The 21804-nt window shown below is 45.5% G+C and overlaps 1 protein-coding gene across 1 annotated transcript; it reads left to right on the forward strand.

The window, feature by feature from the left end:
* Positions 1–7269: 7269 nt before the first annotated feature.
* LOC306969166 (E3 ubiquitin-protein ligase TRIM35-like) lies at positions 7270–8463 on the forward strand (the record flags this gene model as incomplete). The annotated part of the gene is made up of 2 exons (XM_079564766.1): positions 7270–7536; positions 7612–8463. The coding sequence occupies 2 exons, from the start codon at positions 7270–7272 to the stop codon at positions 8461–8463; spliced, it is 1119 nt and encodes a 372-aa protein (XP_079420892.1).
* Positions 8464–21804: the final 13341 nt, after the last annotated feature.

Consider the following 21804-nt stretch of genomic DNA (forward strand, 5'->3'; position numbering starts at 1 on the left):
TTTAGCATAGGGACCTCTGATGCTAACTCTCAAAGCCACTTTAGCATAGGGACCTCTGGGGCTAACTATCATAGCCACTTTAGCATAGGGACCTCTGGGGCTAACTATCATAGCCACTTTAGCATAGGGGTCTCTGGTGCTAACTATCATAGCCACTTTAGCATAGGGGCCTCTGGTGCTAACTATCATAGCCACTTTAGCATAGGGACCTCTGATGCTAACTATCATAGCCACTTTAGCATAGGGACCTCTGGGGCTAACAATCATAGCCACTTTAGCATAGGGGCCTCTGGTGCTAACTATCATAGCCACTTTAGCATAGGGACCTCTGGTGCTAACTATCATAGCCACTTTAGCATAGGGACCTCTGGTGCTAACTATCATAGCCACTTTAGCATAGGGACCTCTGGTGCTAACTATCATAGCCACTTTAGCATAGGGACCTCTGATGCTAACTATCATAGCCACTTTAGCATAGGGACCTCTGATGCTAACTATCATAGCCACTTTAGCATAGGGACCTCTGATGCTAACTAACCGGTGATTAGGAGCTATGTGCCGTCCCATAAGCCACTGCACCAAGGCAAGGCAACTTTATTTATACCGCGCATTTCGTACACAAGGCAACTCAATGCACCAAGTCCCCCCCACCCCCCTCGCCCCCACCCTCAGTGATTCATGCGCAGCCACTGTTGATTGACAGGAGCACATTTAATAATAAAAATAATAATAATAATAAAAAATAAGATTCAAACTTTGAGCCAAACTTTATAAAGTGATAAATCCATGTTGTCGTCCCCACAGCTCAGTCACATGTCAGTGTTAAAGAGTAAACTCAGGAAACGGATTAAATGCTTTTGTTTTCATTTAGTAGAAACTTAAGCCACATGGATCATTTGCTGCTGTCGCTTTAAGAAACAGCTGCTGAAATAAAATAAGACTAAAGGGAAATGTTTGGATCATTTGGATTTATTTTTCTCCTTAAATGTCTTTGTTTGGACACGATGTTGTTGTTGGACACTAGGGGGCGACATGCACTTTTGTTTGGCCTGCACTCCACCAATAACTTTAAAGAAGAAGAAAAACAGCTGTTGGTGATGTCACTTCCCTTTCCCCTGTTTAAGGACGGACGGATTGTTCAAAATGCAGCTGAAGCTCTAGTTCAGTAACTGCACAGATCTAACAGTCGACCCATGAAAGGTTAAGGAGTTAGATATAGTGTTAGAGCTTAGAGGCGACAGTTTGATGGTTTCAGACGCAGCCTAAGGCGAGCTGCACTGCCGAGTCCCAGCCGCCCTGAGCGACAGATGAGCGGCACTTTTATTGGTCCTCCGTGCTGAAAGGTGGAGCCAGGTGACTGGAGAGGCGTAGAGGCGCTGCACCAATCAGAGATCCGGAGAGGATGGACCAACCACCATCAGGGGAGGAAACCAATCCACCAATCCGAGACGAGGACTCCAACAGCAGCATTACCATATGAAACAAGGCACAACGAGTCAGAACACATGGGGCGAGAGACTCTGAAGACACTGACTCTGAAGACTCTGAAGACTCTGAAGACTCTGACGACTCTGAAGACTCTGAAGACTCTGAAGACTCTGAAGACTCTGAAGACTCTGAAGAATAAAGTCTGCACTGAGGTGAGTCTGAACAGTCTGAGCTCAGGCCGATGTTTCTGATTCTGGGAGAAGTGGATTTGTTTAAAGTCTGTTTCTAGTTTGGGACGTCCAGGGAGAGGATCTCAGAGCTGCCGTCAGGAGGGAGTTATTGCAGCCGCCGCTTTTTAAAACTACAGGTGGTCAGAATCAGAATCATGTGAATCCAGTCACTGCAGATAAAGATCAGGGAGACGTTCCTCTGGAGCCGGTGCCGATGCGACTCTACGGGACAGAAACAGTTTTTAAGGGAAATTAAAAAACTGTTTTTGCTGTGTTTCAGTGACATCACAGCGTTCTAAAGCCCTATGATACAACATGAGGTTAAATGATTTAGTTTTGGAGGAAATGTTTGGTCTTGTCCAGAGAGATCCAGTGACTGATATTCATCCGGTCATTTATACATTTTTTTGAAAGTGTTGTTAATAGGAAGAACTGGCTCCGCCCACACGGGTTTCGGTAAGGAGCATGTGATGAACATGCTAGAACCTGTAATTCTCGCCTGCCCGAAACTGAACTGCAGTCGTGTGACATGAATGTAACAGATCAGGTTTGTGACGCAGCAGAGAAACTCCCTCCAGGCGGTGGTGACGTCGACAGACACCAGGGGGAGCTGCACACTCACATTTACACTCGGAGGGGAGGAGCCTGTTCTGAGGGGAGGAGCCTGTTGTGAGGGAGGAGCCTGAGGGGAGGAGCCTGTTGTGAAGGGAGGAGCCTGTCATGAGGGAGGAGCCTGTCATGAGGGAGGAGCCTGTCGTGAGGGAGGAGCCTGTCATGAGGAGAGGAGCCTGTCGTGAGGGAGGAGCCTGTCATGAGGGAGGAGCCTGTCGTGAGGGAGGAGCCTGTCGTGAGGGAGGAGCCTGTCGTGAGGGAGGAGCCTGTCATGAGGGAGGAGCCTGTCATGAGGGAGGAGCCTGTCGTGAGGGAGGAGCCTGTCATGAGGAGAGGAGCCTGTCGTGAGGGAGGAGCCTGTCATGAGGGAGGAGCCTGTCGTGAGGGAGGAGCCTGTCATGAGGGAGGAGCCTGTCGTGAGGGAGGAGCCTGTCATGAGGGAGGAGCCTGTCGTGAGGGAGGAGCCTGTCGTGAGGGAGGAGCCTGTCGTGAGGGAGGAGCCTGTCGTGAGGGAGGAGCCTGTCGTGAAGGAGGAGCCTGTCATGAGGGAGGAGCCTGTCGTGAGGGAGGAGCCTGTCGTGAGGGAGGAGCCTGTCGTGAGGGAGGAGCCTGTCCTGAGGGGAGGAGCCTGTCGTGAGGGAGGAGCCTGTTGTGAGGGAGGAGCGTGTTGTGAGGGGAGGAGCCTGTTGTGAGGGAGGGGCCTGTTGTGAGGGGAGGAGCCTGTCGTGAGGGAGGAGCGTGTTGTGAGGGGAGGAGCGTGTTGTGAGGGAGGAGCGTTTTGTGAGGGGAGGAGCCTGTTGTGAGGGAGGAGCCTGTCGTGAGGGGAGGAGCCTGTCGTGAGGGGAGGAGCCTGTCGTGAGGGGAGGAGCCTGTCGTGGGGGGGAGCCTGTCGTGAGGGAGGAGCCTGTCGTGAGGGAGGAGCCTGTCGTGAGGGAGGAGCCTGTCGTGAGGGGAGGAGCCTGTCGTGAGGGGAGGAGCCTGTTGTGAGGGGAGGAGCCTGTTGTGAGGGGAGGAGCCTGTCGTGAGGGAAGGAGCCTGTCGTGAGGGGAGGAGCCTGTTGTGAGGGGAGGAGCCTGTCGTGAGGGGAGGAGCCTGTTGTGAGGGAGGAGCCTGTCCTGAGGGGAGGAGCCTGTTGTGAGGGAGGAGCCTGTCGTGAGGGGAGGAACCTGTCGTGAGGGAGGAGCCTGTTGTGAGGGGAGGAGCCTGTCCTGAGGGGAGGAGCCTGTCGTGAGGGGAGGAGCCTGTTGTGAGGGAGGAGCCTGTCGTGAGGGGAGGAACCTGTCGTGAGGGGAGGAGCCTTTCGTGAGGGAGGAGCCTGTCATGAGGGAGGAGCCTGTCATGAGGGGAGGAGCCTGTTGTGAGGGAGGAGCCTGTTGTAAAGGGGGGGGGCCTGTCGTGAGGGGAGGAGCCTTTCGTGAGGGGAGGAGCCTTTCGTGAGGGAGGAGCCTGTCATGAGGGAGGAGCCTGTCGTGAGGGGAGGAGCCTTTCGTGAGGGAGGAGCCTGTCATGAGGGTAGGAGCCTGTTGTGAGGGAGGAGACTGTTGTGAGGGAGGAGCCTGTCCTGAGGGGAGGAGCCTGTTGTGAGGGAGGAGACTGTTGTGAGGGAGGAGCCTGTCCTGAGGGGAGGAGCCTGTTGTGAGGGGAGGAGCCTGTCGTGAGGGGAGGAGACTGTTGTGAGGGAGGAGCCTGTCCTGAGGGGAGGAGCCTGTTGTGAGGGAGGAGCCTGTTGTGTGGGAGGAGCCTGTCGTGAGGGGAGGAGCCTGTCATGAGGGGAGGAGCCTGTTGTGAGGGAGGAGCCTGTCGTGAGAGGAGGAGCCTGTTGTGAGGGAGGAGCCTGTTGTGAGGGAGGAGCCTGTCGTGAGGGGAGGAGCCTGTCGTGAGGGGAGGAGCCTGTTGTGAGGGAGGAGCCTGTCCTGAGGGGAGGAGCCTGTTGTGAGGGAGGAGCCTGTTGTGAGGGAGGAGCCTGTCGTGAGGGGAGGAGCCTGTTGTGAGGGGAGGAGCCTGTTGTGAGGGAGGAGCCTGTTGTGAGGGAGGAGCCTGTTGTGAGGGAGGAGCCTGTTGTGAGGGGAGGAGCCTGTTGTGAGGGGAGGAGCCTGTCGTGAGGGGAGGAGCCTGTTGTGAGGGAGGAGCCTGTTGTGAGGGAGGAGCCTGTCGTGAGGGGAGGAGCCTGTTGTGAGGGAGGAGCCTGTTGTGTGGGAGGAGCCTGTCGTGAGGGGAGGAGCCTGTTGTGAGGGAGGAGCCTGTTGTGAGGGAGGAGCCTGTCGTGAGGGGAGGAGCCTTTCGTGAGGGAGGAGCCTGTTGTGAGGGAGGAGCCTGTTGTGAGGGAGGAGCCTGTCATGAGGGAGGAGCCTGTCGTGAGGGGAGGAGCCTGTTGTGAGGGAGGAGCCTGTTGTGAGGGAGGAGCCTGTCGTGAGGGGAGGAGCCTTTCGTGAGGGAGGAGCCTGTTGTGAGGGAGGAGCCTGTTGTGAGGGGAGGAGCCTGTTGTGAGGGAGGAGCCTGTCATGAGGGAGGAGCCTGTCATGAGGGGAGGAGCCTGTTGTGAGGGAGGAGCCTGTCATGAGGGAGGAGCCTGTCGTGAGGGAGGAGCCTGTCGTGAGGGGAGGAGCCTGTTGTGAGGGAGGAGCCTGTTGTGAGGGAGGAGCCTGTCATGAGGGGAGGAGCCTGTCGTGAGGGAGGAGACTGTTGTGAGGGAGGAGCCTGTCCTGAGGGGAGGAGCCTGTCGTGAGGGGAGGAGCCTGTTGTGAGGGAGGAGCCTGTTGTGAGGGAGGAGCCTGTCATGAGGGGAGGAGCCTGTTGTGAGGGAGGAGCCTGTCGTGAGGGGAGGAGCCTTTCGTGAGGGAGGAGACTGTTGTGAGGGGAGGAGCCTGTTGTGAGGGAGGAGACTGTTGTGAGGGAGGAGCCTGTCCTGAGGGGAGGAGCCTGTTGTGAGGGGAGGAGCCTGTCATGAGGGAGGAGCCTGTTGTGTGGGAGGAGCCTGTTGTGAGGGAGGAGACTGTTGTGAGGGAGGAGCCTGTCCTGAGGGGAGGAGCCTGTTGTGAGGGGAGGAGCCTGTTGTGAGGGAGGAGCCTGTCCTGAGGGGAGGAGCCTGTTGTGAGGGAGGAGCCTGTTGTGTGGGAGGAGCCTGTCGTGAGGGGAGGAGCCTGTTGTGAGGGGAGGAGCCCGTCGTGAGGGGAGGAGCCTGTTGTGAGGGGAGGAGCCCGTCGTGAGGGGAGGAGCCTGTTGTGAGGGAGGAGCCTGTCATGAGGGAGGAGCCTGTCGTGAGGGGAGGAGCCTGTCATGAGGGAGGAGCCTGTCATGAGGGGAGGAGCCTGTTGTGAGGGAGGAGCCTGTTGTAAAGGGGGGGGGCCTGTCGTGAGGGGAGGAGCCTTTCGTGAGGGGAGGAGCCTTTCGTGAGGGAGGAGCCTGTCATGAGGGAGGAGCCTGTCGTGAGGGGAGGAGCCTTTCGTGAGGGAGGAGCCTGTCATGAGGGAGGAGCCTGTCATGAGGGAGGAGCCTGTTGTGAGGGAGGAGACTGTTGTGAGGGAGGAGCCTGTCCTGAGGGGAGGAGCCTGTTGTGAGGGAGGAGACTGTTGTGAGGGAGGAGCCTGTCCTGAGGGGAGGAGCCTGTTGTGAGGGGAGGAGCCTGTCGTGAGGGGAGGAGACTGTTGTGAGGGAGGAGCCTGTCCTGAGGGGAGGAGCCTGTTGTGAGGGAGGAGCCTGTTGTGTGGGAGGAGCCTGTCGTGAGGGGAGGAGCCTGTCATGAGGGAGGAGCCTGTCATGAGGGGAGGAGCCTGTTGTGAGGGAGGAGCCTGTCGTGAGGGGAGGAGCCTGTTGTGAGGGAGGAGCCTGTTGTGAGGGAGGAGCCTGTCGTGAGGGTAGGAGCCTGTCGTGAGGGGAGGAGCCTGTTGTGAGGGAGGAGCCTGTCCTGAGGGGAGGAGCCTGTTGTGAGGGAGGAGCCTGTTGTGAGGGAGGAGCCTGTTGTGAGGGAGGAGCCTGTTGTGAGGGGAGGAGCCTGTTGTGAGGGGAGGAGCCTGTCGTGAGGGGAGGAGCCTGTTGTGAGGGAGGAGCCTGTCCTGAGGGGAGGAGCCTGTTGTGAGGGAGGAGCCTGTTGTGAGGGAGGAGCCTGTCGTGAGGGGAGGAGCCTGTTGTGAGGGAGGAGCCTGTTGTGTGGGAGGAGCCTGTCGTGAGGGGAGGAGCCTGTCATGAGGGAGGAGCCTGTCGTGAGGGGAGGAGCCTGTTGTGAGGGAGGAGCCTGTTGTGAGGGAGGAGCCTGTCGTGAGGGGAGGAGCCTTTCGTGAGGGAGGAGCCTGTCATGAGGGGAGGAGCCTTTCGTGAGGGAGGAGCGTGTCATGAGGGGAGGAGCCTTTCGTGAGGGAGGAGCCTGTCATGAGGGTATTTCTGTGATAAAAACCAAACTCAGAGACAGTGGAATATTTATGGATTAATACGAGTCAGATACACTTTTACTTCACATGGATTTTACATGAATGACTTGGATTATTCGAGAGGAAGCTGTCGGTCATTTAACAGCTCCAGCTAAATGTTAGCAGCTAACATTAGCATCTTTTCACCGTAACGTTTATATTTAGATCGTTTATTCATGAGAAACACAAACACATTTACTTCAGTCGTGTTGTTTAGTTCAAAGACCTGTCTCTGTCAGGCTCTTCTCCCACTCTCGCAATGCATTGTGGTCTATATTGACCCGTTTAGTGACCATCCATGCTCACTACTTTTCCAGATGCATTGTGGGAAATTTCGAGTGCACTACTTTTTTCTCTCTGGACATTCGGACACCCCTACAACATGGCGTGAGCACTATATAGTCACTATATAGTGACTATATAGTCACTATATAGTCACTATATAGTGACTACATAGTGACTATATAGTGACTATATAGTCACTATATAGGGAATAATGTGGACATTCGGATACAGCCTATGACTCCTCCACAGCTGTTGTTCTTCTGAGTTCTTCCTGCTGTTCATCTTCTCTCTGTGGTTTCAGGTGGATCATCATGGCGTCCAGACTGGAGCAGGACCTGAGCTGTCCCATCTGCTGTGAGCTCTTCAGAGATCCTGTTCTCCTGAGCTGCAGCCACAGCTTCTGTAAGGTCTGTTTGGAGAACTGGTGGGAGGACAAACCCCTGAAGACCTGTCCAGTCTGTCAGAGCAAGATCTCCATGGATCCACCACTGAACCTCACCCTGAAGAACCTGGTGGAGACGTTCACAGAGGAGAGAAGACAAACATCTCCAGCACAGCTCTCTGATGTATCTCTACAGGTCCTGGTTCTTTCTATCTCTCTCTGATGTTTCAGGTCCTGGTTCTTTCTAACTCTCTCTGATGTTCCTCCACAGGTCCTGGCTTACATCACGGCCCAGGCCCGACGCGCTCAGACACAGATCAGAGCTCAGTTTGAGAAGCTGCACCAGTTCCTGAGGGAGGAGGAAGAGTCCAGGATGAAGGCTCTGAAGGAGGAAGAGGAGCAGAAGATCCAGAACATGAAGGACAAGATGGCGGCCGTGAGCAGAGACATGGAGGCCGTGCCCCAGGGCGTCTCAGAGACAGAGGAGCAGGTGAGAGCAGCAGACGCCTCCCCCGCGGTGGAGGAGATTGAACCAGGAGCTCTGATAGACGAGGCCAAACATCTGGGCAACCTGGGCTTCAACATCTGGAGGAACATGAAGAGCCTGGTAAAGTTCTTCCCCGTGATTCTGGATCCAAACACTGCAGGACCTCATATGATCCTGTCTGAAGATCTGAGCTCAGTGAGACAAGGAGAAGCACAGGAGGTCCCACAGAATCCAGAGAGGAGATTCTTTGAGGTACTTGGATCTGAGAAGTTTGCCTCAGGGACTCACAGCTGGGACGTGGAGGTCGGGGAGAGTGACCACTGGGGTGTGGGTGTGATAGAGTTTGTTCAGAGAGGAGACGTCACTGAGGCGAGGAAGTGGCACATGTATTGCTGTTATGGAAGTTACTCAGCCCATTCTCCCACAGACAGGGAACGTCTCTCGGTGGAGAACCTGCAGAGAGTCCGAGTGAAGCTGGACTTTGGCACAAAAACACTGACCTTCACTGACCCCGACACAAACACAGACCTGCACACAGTCACCGAGTTCATCGCTGAGGGACTGACTCCATTTTTACTCACGTCTCAGGGCGTTCCTCTGAAGATCTTACCGAGGAACATCACTGTGACAGAGTAGAACCTACAGCTCTGTGTTTCTCTCGTTAAAGGAACAGGCCACCGAGATATGTTCTTACCTGAGCTTTGACGAGTTCTTCAGGACCTGTCTGATCTTCACCCGTGCCTTCAGTCACGTAAACACAGCGCAGACGGCGTTAGCATTTAGCCTCTCCCTCTCTCCTCTATAGCTCCAAAACAGGTCAAGATAGAAGCTACCAAGCTCTTCCACGTTTTCCCTATTTAAATATGGTTACGTGAAGTGTTCCACTACAAAGTATAATTACACAAAATTAAACAGTGTGGATTTTCTAAGCGGATAAAAGGGGGAACTATATTGTAAGGCGTAATAATACCAGGAGTAATTTGGCATCCACACAGTAAAGTGAAGATTACTGCGCGGATTTCGAACTACTCCTGGTATTATTACACTTTAATCTTTTCATTTACAACTTGAAGGAACTTTTGTAACATTACTTGACAATCTTAAAATAAAAGAGGCCCATCGCTCATTATACGAGATTATCTGGGAACCATGACTCAAGAAAGCGCCACCAGAAGGGTATAAACGGCGTCACATCCCTCTAGTGGAGGAGTTGTGTAATTGCATCTGTGTAATGATGGAGATTTTAATGGCTTTTCCCGTTAATTGTGGGCCGGCGTCAGGTTAATTGGGTCTTATCTCAATCTGACCGGCCCAAAAGTACGTCGGCCCACCGGGAAAACTCCCGAATCTCCCGATGGCCGGTCCAGCCCTGACACAAGTTAAGGAGGAGAGAAGAAGAAACGGAAACAGACAACAAGGGGGACATCTACATAACTGGGTGGTGGGGTCATTCTGTTTTGTTATGTTTTGTTCTCTCTGTTTTCTTCCCCTTCCCTCTTTGTGTGTGTATTATATTGGTAAGTTAAGGTGTTTTGTTCTGTTTTTATTTTCATTTGGTTTTATACTATTCTGTTTCTGCATATGTCTGGCCAGATGCTGGAGTTTGGTAACACACCCAAGTCATTTTCCCATTTAGAAAGTGGTGTTGTCAGCTGATGTTTGGATGTTATCATTTTATAAAGTTTGGATGTCATTTTTTTTGTGCTTGTACTTTTCAAAATGTTGTCTACTACAGTAGACCAGGGGTGGCCAACACGCGGCTCTCGAGCTCTTTACCAATCAGAGTGCGGCTCTTTGCATGATTGGAGATGTTTAATACAATGCGGCTCTTTGCAAAATAATTGGTAAATGTTTCCCATAAACTGTAACAGTCTTTGACCAAAAATCCAACCATCGTCCTACAGACCCTGTTTCCATCTCTACATGAATGAGAGTCCGTATCTCTCTCCTTTTCGAGGCGGCGCGTAAAAGGTGCCCGTGCAGCCTCACTCACAGCAGGATGTAGGTTAAACAACAGGCGGGCAGATCGTGGCACTAGGATCAGCTTCTGCTTTTCAGGTTCCTGATCAGCTACTCTTTATTTGATGTAATTTGGCTTCATATTCACAGAAGAAGATCTAAATTAGGAAATGGAAAAAAACTCTTTTGAAGCTTATGATTCGAAGCGCGACATCGTATCGCGGAAATACACAAAGTCATGACTTTTCTTCCACATGTTTATTTATTGTTTATTAATGGAAAGCCCCTTGAGATGTAGCATCTCATTTTCGAGGGGGTCCACAAAACAGACAGAAAACAGAAATGGCACTAACAGCACAGCTTACAAGCAACAAAACAAACAAAACAATCATAGGAGAGACAACAACAAAACAGTTACTCAACACAATTCCAACTAACATGACACAGAGAAGACAAGACAAACAGAAATGCTCCATCAACCTCCCTCCTCCCTCAAATCCAGATAATAACATTATAGCAGGTCGTCCTTACTAACAAGGACCATTTGCTAGGGCTTGTATACGGTGTAAATATTACAAAAATAAAAATGAAGATAACAATTACAAGAAGATTAAAATACAATAACAGCAACAAAAAACAATAATAAAAAAATTAATTAACAACAACAACAAAAATTAACAAAAGTAAAAAATAAAAATAAAATAAAAATAAAAAGAAGCTATTTAAAACAGAGACAAGGAGTCTTAAGATAGATGAATAAAGATGCTCTAAACCTAGTGAAAGATGTCAAGGATCTTATTGAGATGTGACAGAAACTGTAACAAATAAAACTTAAAACAGACTCTCAGATCCTCCAGAGGCTCCTGGTTAAAGTTTATGAACTTTGTGCAGCCGAGAGTGCCTTCTCTCTGCACAGTCCAGTCAGGACCGAGCTGCACTGAGCCACAGGCCAGGGGCAAATCAGAGGAGGGGCTCAGTGGGCAGGGCCCCCCATACAAACACACCCCAGCATTAAAAAAAAAATAAAATCTAATTCTGTCCCAGTCAGAGCAGAAAGCACAAAATGTCATTTACATGTATTTCAATCTCGGTGAGGAGTAAAACCACTCAATCTAACACAAAGAAAAAGGCCAGGCATAAAGTTATACTTTATTGTGATTAAATATAACGGTCACATTCTATTTAATCACAATAAACCACCGCCCCTGGATCTCGCTACTGGTCGGTGCCTTTGTGGCTCTTCACAGGATCAAGGTTGAAAATTTTGGCTCTTGGTCTCTGACTAGTTGGCCACCCCTGCAGTAGACGGTTGTTGCAATGAGATATTTTTAGATTTAATTATATGTTTGATTTGTTGATAGTGGAGAAATTCTTCTCTCCCAACACCATACGTCTTATTAATGTATGAAAGGAAATACATTAATATTGGAGAGGGTAGAAAAAGTGTTCATAACGGAGAAGGATTCTTGTACCGATGTGTGTGGGTTTTGTACGTGCAGTAATAAATCATCAGCATTTTGGCTAATTTTATATTCTTTTGTTTCCTTATTGTGGCTGCAAGTGGGTCAATGAATAAAGCAAACAGAGATGGAGAGAGTGGGCATCCTTGTCTGGCTCCTTGGCTCCTGTGAAAGGTTAGTGCTAGATCGTCTGCTCCGGAGGGACGGTCTGCTGTGATTTTGTATAGATCTATGAGTTGGTTTGTCTAAAAATACAAATAATCCTAATCCTTAAGGTTAACCCCTTAACTCCCACCTGAACCGAGCACATTTTCTCCAGTTTGGCTTTACCCCAATCCAAAAGCTTCTGGAAAAAAGGTGAGAAAATAGCAACAAAAGACAAAAACGATGATGGAAATGTGACAAAAAATGACAAAAATGTGACAAAAAATGTGTTAAAAAATTGACGAAAAAAATGACAAAAATGTGACAAAAAAATGACGAAAAAATGACAAAAATGTGACAAAAATGTGACAAAAATGTGACAAAAAATTGACAAAAATGTGATAAAAATGTGACAAAAAATGACAAAAAATGACAAAAATGTGACAAAAAATATGATAAAAATGTGACAAAAAATGGACGAAAAAATGACAAAAATGTGATAAAAATGTGACAAAAAATGACAAAAATGTGACAAAAAATGAAAAAATATGATAAAAATGTGATAAAAATTTAACAAAAAAATTACGAAAAAATGACAATGTGAAAAAAAATGTAACAAAAATGTGACAAAAAATGACAAAAATGTGACAAAAAATTGACGAAAAAATGACAAAAATGTGACAAAAATGTGACAAAAAATTGACAAAAATGTGATAAAAAATGACTAAAAATGTGATAAAAATGTAACAAAAAATTGACGAAAAAATGACAAAATGTGACAAAAACATTACAAAAATGTGATAAAAATGACAAAAAAGTAACAGAAATTAGTTGAATACCCACCAGGTGTCGCTTCTGAGGAAGATCACAGGAAGTGATCGAAACTAGTCAAGCAGGTAAACTAAACCTTCTGTCTTACTATAAGAAACAAAACTATAATAGTTGAATACCCAACATAAAAATGATGGGGGAAAAAAATCTGATGACGTGAGGAAAAAGATCCTCTCGGTTCAGGCTCAGTTAACCTTCATTTGTGTCATGATATCTCACGTTTTCACAGCAGACTGTCCCTCCGGAGCAGACGATCTAGCACTAACCAGTGTCAAACTGGATGAAGTGATTCCGTTTGTGGTTACCGTGGCTCTGGGTTAGGTGTATGATGTCCGTATCCAATCTGTAGTTCCTTCACCTGATGACATCACGAGGTGGTGATCTGTCAGTGCTCAGATTGCCTCCAGATGAGTCTTTCTCTGGGATGTAAAAGCACTTTGTATATTCTGGGTTATTTGGATCTGAGTGGATGAAACATTGTTTGTTCTGTTCATTCTGTGACTTCTGTAACGACTTCAATAAATAACAACGATCAACTTTCTATCAGCAGCGTCTTTCATTTTCACCTTTTTAAAACCTTTATAGTTTCACTTCCTTATTGGAAACTGTTGCCGTGACGACCACATTAAGTCAAAGCATAGATACAGACGGCGTCTCGTCATAGAAGGGGGCGTGGCTTCGCCGAGGGGGAAAATAGAATCTTTAGAGAAACACATTTTTCCCTCTTTTTTGCCATTTTCTGGTGGAATATCAACTTATTTATCACATAAATAAAGTCAAGTGTAAATCGGGTCCATATGGATATTTTCTCACAGCAGATTGTTCAGTAGAAGTGGAAAAAACGGCAGTTGTAGCAAGCGCTAGCTAACCGTTAGCATTAGCCCGATGCTAACATGTAGCATCAAGTTAGCATTCTCTGTTATTCATGTATTTATGGGCTGTTGAACCACTTTGCTCCTCTCCATGTCTTTGTATCTTTATTTAGTAGAAACTATATTCATAATTCAGAATTTGTTACAGTAGTTTTTGAATTGTTTTCCCCCTTAACTGTTTTCAAACATGACCATATATGGGCGATTCCAGAGATGCCGTCTGCATCTATACAAATGACAGAAACGCCTCAGTACAGACGACACACGTTACGTTAATATTATGTTATTAATGATTCAATGGTTTTTCAGTCGAGGCTAAAGTCGGACACTCAAATATTTACTTTCATTTTACTCAAAGTCATATTTTTGTGACTAAAACTAAATTCAAAGTTGTTCCTGAGACTAAAATGTGACTAAATGAAAATGAAAAGAAACTAAAATGATCCAAAGTTCAGTGAGTTTGAAAAAGCCTCAGATGATTTAGATTCTCTGAGATTTGTTCACGTGGAGAAACAGGAATAAATATGATTCTAATAAACATGAGAAACATGAGACTCAAATACAGGAGAATTATTTCACTCAAACTAAACTCAAATGTGTCGGAATCAACACTGATCCAAAACAAGTCTGTGGGAGAAACACAGTTTGTGTCAGAAATCTAAAGAGAAGTGACAAATGTTCCTTATCTGTATTTGGTGGTGATTAGATTCACAAAGCTGTGGTTTTATTTTGAAGGCAGGAAGTCCTTCCTCTTGGCCAACATCACCTTCATTTTGTTTCATATTGTTTTCAGATTGGACGCAGACAAAGAAGACTCTGAACTCTGAGACAGTTTTAGTTTCATGTCGATTCTCCCGGTAATGACAGATATATTAGAGAAAACTACGACAAAGAAAATGGCCGACAGTTGCCATAGTTACCGTCATGGCCGCCTCAGTTTGAAACTCTTCCCCTTGTTCTGCAGGTTTGTGGCATTTTCTGATCAAACCTTTCTAAGGACAAAGTGTGAGGATTGTTCTGGATCAGTTTTCAGGCTGTAATTGCCCGTCAACTTTATCAGAAGAACCGACAAAAATGACAAAAAATGACAAAAAATGACAAAAAATTGACAAAAAATGTGACAAAAAATGACAAAAATGTGACAAAAAAATGACAAAAATATGACAAAAATTTGACGAGAAATTGATAAAAAATTGACGAAAAAATGACAAAAAATTGACGAAAAAATCACAAAAATTTGACCAAAAAATTCCCAAAATGTGATAAAAAAAAATGACAAAAAAGCTACAAAAATGAGTTAAATACCCAACAAAAAAATAATGGAAAAAAAATCCGATGACGCGAGGAAAAAGATCCTCTCGGTTCAGGCGGGAGTTAAGAGGTTGACAAAAGTATTTCGCTCAAATATCTCCATTGTCCTCTCCTGGAGCCGCCACCTTAACGTGGTGGAGGGTTTGAGCTCCTGAATGATCCTGGAGCTCTGTGGTCGGCGCTTCGTGCCCCTGTAGGGTCTCCCAGGGCAAACAGGTCCTATAGGTGATGGGTCAGACAAAGAGCGGGTCAGAAGCTCCTCATGAGAGACCAACAGGCCCGGTTAATCATGAGGCCGTCCTTCTGTGGACCCACCACCTACAGGAGGCGCTAGAGGGGCTGGTGCCATGTGATTTGGGCAGCTCGGACGGCCCCCACAACTCAGCAACGGACAAGTGAAGAAGATGGATGGATGGATTCAGTCTCCATTGTCTGTAAAACCAGTTTTTCATGACAAAATGAAATTGGTCCAACTGCCTCAGTTGTACGGAGGCTGAATTGAGACAAAATCATTAATCCAAAAAGTGTATTTAGACCAATGAAAATTGTCGTTGATTAAACTCTTAACTGCCGCCTGAACCAAGAGCATTTTCTCCAGTTCAGCTTTACCCAAATCCTGTAGGCCATTGTAACACCTCATTTGAAAGCTAAGATCTACAAAACTACATTGATCTTTTTCCTCACATCATCAGATTTTTTTTTCATCACTTTTTTTGTCGGGCAGTCATCTCATTTATGTCAAATTTTTGTGACTTTTTTTTACTTTTTCGTCAAATTTTTCGATTTTTTTCGTCAATTTTTTGCTACATTTTTCGTCAAATTTTTCTCACTTTTTGTCAAATTTTTGTCCATTTTTGTCTTTTTTTTGTACATTTTTTGTCAATTTTGTGTCACTTTTTGTCACATTTCCATCATTGTTTTCGTCTCAGTTTTGTTGCTATTTTCACACCTTTTTTCCAGAAGCTTTCGGATTGGGGTAAAGCTGGAGAAAATGTGCTCGGCTCAGGTGGGAGGTAAGGGGTTAAGACCACATTGATTAAAATGTTGACTGAATGACCAGGAGGGGGCAGCCCAGGCAGCAACGCAGTCGTAGGAAATCAAACATGTTTGATTTTTAAGCCTGATTTTGGACGCACGGGAGAAACGTGGCTGATTTTACCCCAAATGTGAATGACAGAGAGATATAAAGACAGAAAAACACCTTTTTTCAAGTGAAAAACCAGCGACACAAACAACTCATTTCATGGCCACAGCCCCACACACGAAACAGCACAACTTTATATCACCAAAAGTTCACCACAACCACCTTTTCCAGCTACATTTCAACCACGCACAGAGTTTAGCGGCTCTTACTGAGTTTGGAGACGAACTGTTTAGCTTCACCTTGCAGCTAACGGCGGCTAACGGCGGCTAGCCTCCCCGCTTTCTCCTCCGTCTCGTCTCCTTTTCTTATTAAATCCACTGAAACACGTCCCGCTTCTTCGCATTGCTGACTCTTATCTCCATTTGACAGAACTATAGCTAAGTTGAAGCTTCATAGTAGCATTAAGCTAACGCTGCGGTGTTGTGACATTGTTGACACCGTTGACCAATCGGGACACACACGTTATCCCGCGCTCACAAACACAGGCCTGTCTTTGCGGATTTAAGTTCAGTTTTCCGAAAGGTCAATTCTCCCATTCATTCTCAATGGTAAATATGGATGCAGTTCACTTTTTGGCCACCAGCGTCAAATTGGGGGCGCTGTTTCACTCCTTTTGCAAAGTTAAGGAAACACTGTTGTGGCGTCTTATCACAGAGCGTTGTAGCATCAACAAAGGTACATGATAAAAATGTACTTTTAACCTCTTAACTCCCGCCTGAACCGAGAGCATTTTCTCCAGTTCAGCTTTACCCAAATCCTGTAGGCCAGTGTAACGCCTCATTTGAAAGCTAAGACCTACAAAACTCATCTGAATGGATCTTTTTCCTCACGTCATCAGATTTTTTTTCCATAATTTTTTGGGGGGTTTTCAACTCATTTTTGTAACTTTTTTGTAATTTTTTTGTCAAATAGTACATTTTTGTCACTTTTTGTCACATGTTCATCATTTTTTTTGTCCTTTTTTGGTTATTTTTTGTCAATTTTTTGTGACATTTTTGCCACTTTTTCATAATTTTTTCTGTCAATTTTTTGTAGATTTTTCATCATTTTTTGTCACTTTCTGTCATTTTTTGTAAATTTTTTGTCACATTTTTGTCATTTTTTGTGATATTTTTGCCACTTTTTCATAATTTATTTGTCCATTTTTTGTCATTTGTTGTAAAAAAAACAAATGACAAAAAAAAAAATTTCTCACTTTTTTGTGACATTTACATCATTGTTTTCGTCTCAGTTCTGTCACTATTTCCTCACCTTTTTTCCAGAAGCTTTTGGATTGGGGTAAAGCCAAACTGGAGACAATGTGCTCGGTTCAGGTGGGAGTTAAGGGGTTAAAGGTGCACTATGCAACTTTTAATGTAAAAATAAAGTTTCAGTTTTTTTAGGGTTTCTGTCTATGTAACCATGGAGACGGTTTAACCCTTTAACTCCCACCTGAACCGAGCACATTTTCTCCAGTTTGGCTTTACCCCAATCCAAAAGCTTCTGGAAAAAAGGTGAGAAAATAGGCAAGGCAACTTTATTTATACCGCGCATTTCGAACACAAGGCAACTCAAATAGCGACAGAGCTGAGATGAAAACAATGATGAAGATGTGACAAAAATGTGACCAAAAAAATGACAAAAAGGACTAAAAATTTACAAAAAAATACAAAAAATGACGAAAAAATGATGAAAAAGTGGCAAAAATATGATGAATATTTGACAAAAAATTACAAACAATTTACCAAAAATGTACAAAAAAGCTACAAAAATGAGTTGAAAACCCCGCAAAAAATGATGGAAAAAAAATCTGATGACGTGAGGAAAAAGATCCATTCAGATGAGTTCTGTAGATCTTAGCTTTCAAACGAGGCGTTACACTGACCTACAGGATTTGGGTAAAGCTGAACTGGAGAAAATGCTCTGGGTTCAGGCGGGAGTTAAGAGGTTAATCAGCAGAGAAAACGTAGAGAAGGCTTAAAGTTAGAAGACACGACACAGAGATCCATACTTTGGTTGGCCTGCAGTGTGGTTCCTTTTATTTGGTTTTCCACAGCATATTACAAACAGTTACAAATACTTCTCAGACACATGAATCACACTGTATTTATCTGAGCGTGAGGCCCGGTGTGTTCAAGGACACCTGTTCTCAGTGATGCACAGTCTGACCTGCACAACCCGGGGCCCCACATTACTGAACGTCCTCCCGCTCACTTTGTGTCTCACTCAGAGTTTTTCAACCTTTTTTGAGCCAAGGCACATTTGTTTCATTCAAAAAATCACGAGGCAAATCACCAGCAGAAAATGTAAAAAAAATTTAACTCTGTAGCCGATATTCAGTCCATCAAAGTGTCTTGAATAGGAACACCTTATAGCAGGGGTCGGCAACGTCAGGCCCGGGGGCCAAATCCGGCCCTCCAGCACAGAACCTCTGGCCCTTTTAGCATTATTAGAGTTAAATGGGAGAAACAAAGGTAGAAGTACGGCCAATACACCCAGTCATATATTTTGTACAACACTGGCATTTGAAAGAAGTGCATAGTTTTAAGGAAGAAATGACATTAATCTACTTGAATTAAGGCGAGACACTGCAGGCGAATAGGGGAAAAAATGTATATTTACAGATATTAATTTGAAGCTTTTGCTGTCGATCACTGGCATAAATGTGAGAAAAATACATGGCAAGTTTTCTGTCATTTTATCTTTTCATATACGAACAAGGTGTTTTATGCCTAAAAATGCCCCAAATTTCCCATCTTTTCGGTGACTAGATCTGAATAATGGATAGAGCTACATTCAAATTTATTGTAGTTTTAAAATAAGCTGTTTTTTAGTGGAAAAAATTGTAAAAATTAAATTTTCGCCTTATTTTTTGACATTCAAAACTCAATAAATGGGGCTTAGGGGTTAGATAATAAAAAATCCCTCTGAAAAAATCTTCCAAATATTGTTCAGTCCAAGGCTGGAAAATGTGAAGTCTTTAGGTCCGACTGACGTGGACATAGTGTCGCCACAATATCAGAAAAATGTGTTTTGAGAAAAAGGACCTTGAAATTGTGTTCTCCCATATAAGTCTATGGGGGAACATTGAATCAGCGCAATATTTAAACATGTTTTTGTGAAGATTAGGCATATTTTTGGGGTGAAAGCTTGTATGTTCAGAGACCAATTAGACCCAAAACCTGAAAACTGAAAAAAATGAGTTTTGCCTGTAGTGTCTCCCCTTAAGAGATTAAATCTAATGTTTGAGTGGATTTGGTCTGGTCTTAGATAAGATAAAACCTCTAGTCGTAGTTATTCTCTTAGTTCAGATAATTTTGTGTCTTATCAAGTGAAATACAACTATTTGTCTGATTTCAAGTTGGGTTTTGTTCCTGTTCCATCGGCGCTACAGCGTTTGTATCTTGAATTAGTTCAAACCGACTCAAATTCAACATAGAAGAACTTTCATTCAAGCAATTTTAAGTCATTTATCTCATTTAAGATGGTCATGTTTCCAGTGTTGTGCTTTACTTTGTGCTAATAATCTCGGTCTGTTTACAATCAAGAAAATCGGCCCCTCAGCCAAGTAAACTTGCCTCCCCTGCCGTATAGGACAGGGGAGGCAAGTTTCTTCGGTGAAGGGCCGGTTTTCATCATCGTCAAAAGACCAGGGGCCGGACCCTCCAATTGAAGCAACTGAAGTAAAGCGTCACTTTCTACATAGGCCAGTGTTGTACATCAAACACACTGGGAAAATGTCCATCTTAAATTAGAAAAATGACTTAAAATCGCTTGAATAAAGGTTTTTTTCAGTCAGTTTGAACTAATCTAAGATCAGATAAAAACGCTAGTGCCAGTGGAACAGACAGAAATAGAAATCCCACTGGAAATCAGACAAAATAACAGTAAAAAATATTCATTTTTCACTTGAAATTATGCAAATTTAATCTGAATTAAGAAAAACTTGTGCTTGTTCCATTGGCAAGAACAGGTTTTATCTGCTTTAAGGCCAGACCAAATCAAACTGTAGATTTAGTCTCTTAATTCAAGTAGATTTAAGTCATTTCTTACTTTTAGATGGGTGTTCTTTTAGGATTATGATCTACCAAGACATTTTAAGGAATTGACAGCATTTTTCACATTTCTAGAGTTCTTTAACAGGCATTCGATCTCTGATTTGGGTCATAATATTTCTCAAAATCATCTCGGGGGCCAAAAAGGGACAAAAACATGACAAAAAAGGACAAAAACGCAACAAAAAAGGGACAAAAACTTGACAAAAAAGGATAAAAATGTGACAAAAAAGGACAAAAACTTGACAAAAAAGGGACAAAAACGTGACAAAAAAGGACAAAAAGGGACAAAAACTTGACAAAAAGGGACAAAAACTTGACAAAAAGGGACAAAAACTTGACAAAAAGGGACAAAAACTTGACAAAAAGGGACAAAAACTTGACAAAAAAGGGACAAAAACGTGACAAAAAAGGACAAAAATGTGACAAAAAAGGACAAAAATGTGACAAAAAAGGATAAAAAGGGACAATGTCGTGACTATTGCTCTTGTCTCAAAGAAATACCTGATATGGAAGAGTATTGTGTGTATTGTATTTGGTTACTCTGATCACTAAACAGCAGACACTCGAAAACTTTTATTTAACCTCTTAACTCCCGCCTGAACCGAGAGGATCTTTTTCCTCACATCAGATTTTTTTTCCATCATTTTTTTGTTGGGTATTTGGGTTGGGTATTCAACGCATTTTTGTAACTTTTTTGACATTTTTTTGGTCAAATTTTTATCACATTTTTGTCATTTTTTTGTAGCATTTTGTCACATTTTTGTCATTTTTTAAGTCATTTTTTAAATCATTTTTTCGTCATTTTTTCGTCATTTTTTAATCAAATTTTGTCATTTTTTGGTCACATTTTTATCACATTTTTGTCATTTTCTTGTGACATTTTTGCCACTTTTTCATCAATTTTTCGTCACTTTTTTGTAAATGTTTTCTCACTGTTTTGTCACATTTCCATCATTGTTTTCGTCTCAGTTTTGTCGCTATTTTCACAGCTTTTTTCCAGAAGCTTTTGGATTGGGGTAAAGCCAAACTGGAGAAAACGTGCTCGGTTCAGGTGGGAGTTAAGGGGTTAAAAAAAAAAAAAACACTGATTGAAAAACACTGGTCTCACTAACCTTAGCTACTTCTGACCCCAGGCCGTTTCTCTTAGATGCAACTGGAACATTGTGAGACTTAATGCAGTTTTTTACATATTTACAATTCTATTACATTTCCCTCCTGTTTATCAAAGCATTCGCAGACTTTCTCACATCCGGACACACCAGATTTCAGCGAACCCTTCATATTTTTTTTACAAATGCTTTTTACACCCGGAGTGGTAATCCTTAGGCAGTGTAGTAATTGCCAATTTCCTTTCCGTCATTACGTTTTAAGGCGTACGTGGTGGTAAACTTACTCGATAATGCCTTCTTAACCATGCGCTCAATGGTAATCCTCCACACCAGTGCACAACAACACCCACAGAACACAAAACAGGCTGTCACTGCTATCAGAGTGGCCAGAGCAGGAACCGCCACGATGCTCCAGCTCCCGAAGAGCCCGTCGAACCCCCCCTTTGGGCTGTCGTCCACCCCTGCGTGCTCCTTCAGAGTGTTCGCCATTGTTTTCAGTAGCATAAGTGTGTGCGTCCCAGCCCCGTCTGCTGCTGTGCTGTTGGGGATGAACGTGCAACACTGGTCCCCGAACATGGAGCAGACGCCTCCGCTTTCTGCCAGCAACATGTCCACCCCCATTCTGTTCTGCCACTCCATTAAGCCAGCTGGACTCCCCGAACTCTGCCCTAAGTCAGGGGTCAGACTGGTCAGACGTTGCATCTGGAAGTGATTTTCAACATTTTGGTTCGGAGCTCCGGGGAACGCTGCGGATATCAGCGGGAGGCTCTCGAACCCTCTTTGATCCGCGATGTACTCCTCCGGGACCCCCCTCGGGACGCCGATCGCATCCGTGTATGTGGCGTCCGGCGCGGGCGGAGACGCCGCGTCCCGCCTCCCCCTGGCGCCCCCTGCCTGTGGGGCCGTGATAACCGTGGCGGGCCATATCAGGGACACGTAGGCGCACCTCCCCGTCACGCCGGCCTCCATGTGACCTCGCAAGACGTCGCCCCCGCACCACCACCAGACGTCTCGCCGTTGCGTCGTCAGCGGGCCGCTCCCCTTCAGCTCTACGCTTCGCCGACACAGGCCGCTCGGCACCCGCCCGGCGTCCGTGCAGGCGGCGCCCGC

Source organism: Gobius niger (genome assembly GCF_951799975.1).
Source record: "Gobius niger genome assembly, chromosome: 10".
NCBI lineage: Eukaryota > Metazoa > Chordata > Actinopteri > Gobiiformes > Gobiidae > Gobius > Gobius niger.